Source organism: Sphaeroforma arctica (genome assembly GCF_001186125.1).
Source record: "Sphaeroforma arctica JP610 unplaced genomic scaffold supercont1.968, whole genome shotgun sequence".
Classification (NCBI taxonomy): Eukaryota; class Ichthyosporea; order Ichthyophonida; genus Sphaeroforma; species Sphaeroforma arctica.
Window position 1 is genome coordinate 24,086 of NW_014039590.1, and position 1,978 is coordinate 26,063.

Here is a 1,978-nt window from a genome sequence, read left to right on the forward strand (position 1 = left end):
ATATATGTGTGTATGTATGTATACAAATACATACATACATACATACATACATACTTACTTACATACGTTCATACATACATACATACATATATCCAAACATGCATATACACATACATACATATCCTCGAGCACAAACGTATGGCTGTAATATGTAAGCATACACACACAGATCCGATTGACCAGGAATACACGCAAGCTTGGCGATCATTAACTAGGCGGCAGCAACGATCAACGCATTGATTACTACTGACTTGCTATTTATATCTGGTCCGTGTTTACAAAATGTATCAAGGTGGTGCGGATATCTACACACTACAGAAAGGAAGATGGAATTGAAAAACAGACATGCACACATCACCATATACACACAAACACATACATTATGTATCACAATCACGGAGATCACACACACATGAATACATGTATATCGAACCACCATACATACGTACGTGCATATCACTCGCACATACGAACGCGTACATTACACGCAAATACATACGAAAATATTACACACGCGTATGCAAAATGCAAATAACCACGCAAAACTTTATCACATCCATGTATATCGCAAAACCACATGCACAACACATGCACACACTCAGATCAACACGCCAGAAAAGGTCACAAGCAGGTTGCTATTCTCGTCCGTGCTTGAACGGTCCGATTGAGATGTACCCGCCGACACAACGCACCACACATGCACACATCTGTTGCAAACAATCGCACACGCACAAACGTATAACACATACTTGTAAATCTCAGAATATTAGGAAATACATGCACACCCTCAGGACAACACAACATACCAGTAAGGAATACCAACAGGTTGCTATCCTTGTCCGTACGTAGTCGTCTCGACTGCGGGGTGCCCACGGGCAGCCTGTCAGTCATAAGACGGATAAAGGTCTCCACGCTTACGTCGTATCCTCGATAGTCCACCTCGACATTACTGCCATATACGTTGAGTTTGTGAGCTGCGTTGTTGAACACGTGGGCTGGGAAGGGGTTGCGAGGATTGCAGCCGATGTCGTCGGGCAGCATCTGTGGCGGTTGTAGAGGTTGTAAACAGCGCGGCGCGTGAGGGCATGTGCATATGAAAGAATATGCTGGTCAGTGTGTGTTTGTGTTTGTGTATACTTTGGTTTGTGTGTGTGTATAGTTATACACAGATATATATGTGTATGTTACTGTACCCGTACATGTATTCTGCACGCACTTTCGTGCGCATCTAGGTATTGATATAGGTATTTACAGATGATTTCAAATTCATCCACGCACATATACAAGGCAATGGCCATACTAAAGCATAACTTCAAATGAAATCCAGCTATTCACAATTCTGAGGGTTTACTTCGACATGCGATATCTAGCACCGCTTGGATGTACGTTTAGGTACATTCATCGTTCTCCTTACCAGTATTATATTACTATCCGGAATACCCATTTTCTTTACCATGTAGTAGAAGGACAGAGTGTTCGCAATGTGTCTATAATTGAACCAGAACCGTGATGTGCACACCAATACAGCCCAGTTATTCGTGTGTGTAGAAGTATTCTCGGGGGATATCTCTGTCAAGGCAGGTATCGCGCACAGCAGTGCTGCCAGTACCCATATACATTGGTGCATGTTGATTGTATATGGTCGTATATACCAGCAAGAAAAGCTACTGATTGTTGTTTTATGGGTTGTATACAATATGTACAGTGTCTATGTGTATAGTGTATATAGTGTCTATGTGTATAGTGCACACGTAACAGATAATATGTGTAGTATACAGTGGATAAATAGTGTTTATTAGTGTGGTTCGTGCACACATATTAGGATTATTATGTATTTACTATAAAGCCTACTTCTAAACTATACATCGGCCCGCCAAAATCTTGGAGCTTATAATAGGCCCGATAGGGTACAATGTAATTTATATTGGGACGCCGAGGGAACTGAAAGTGTATATTTAAAAATACTGTATACATAATC

General features: G+C 41.2%; 1 protein-coding gene across 1 annotated transcript in view; it reads right to left on the reverse strand.

Annotated features, from left to right (window-relative positions):
- The window catches only part of SARC_09483 (hypothetical protein), a gene marked incomplete at both ends in the record, with an annotated part of 6,393 nt that extends 4,766 nt beyond the window's left edge, over positions 1-1,627 (reverse strand). The window contains 2 exons of the mRNA XM_014296502.1: positions 807-1,041; positions 1,415-1,627. Of these exons, the coding sequence (XP_014151977.1) occupies positions 807-1,041; positions 1,415-1,627 (448 nt within the window). The remainder of the gene's footprint in view (positions 1-806; positions 1,042-1,414) is intronic.
- Positions 1,628-1,978: the final 351 nt, after the last annotated feature.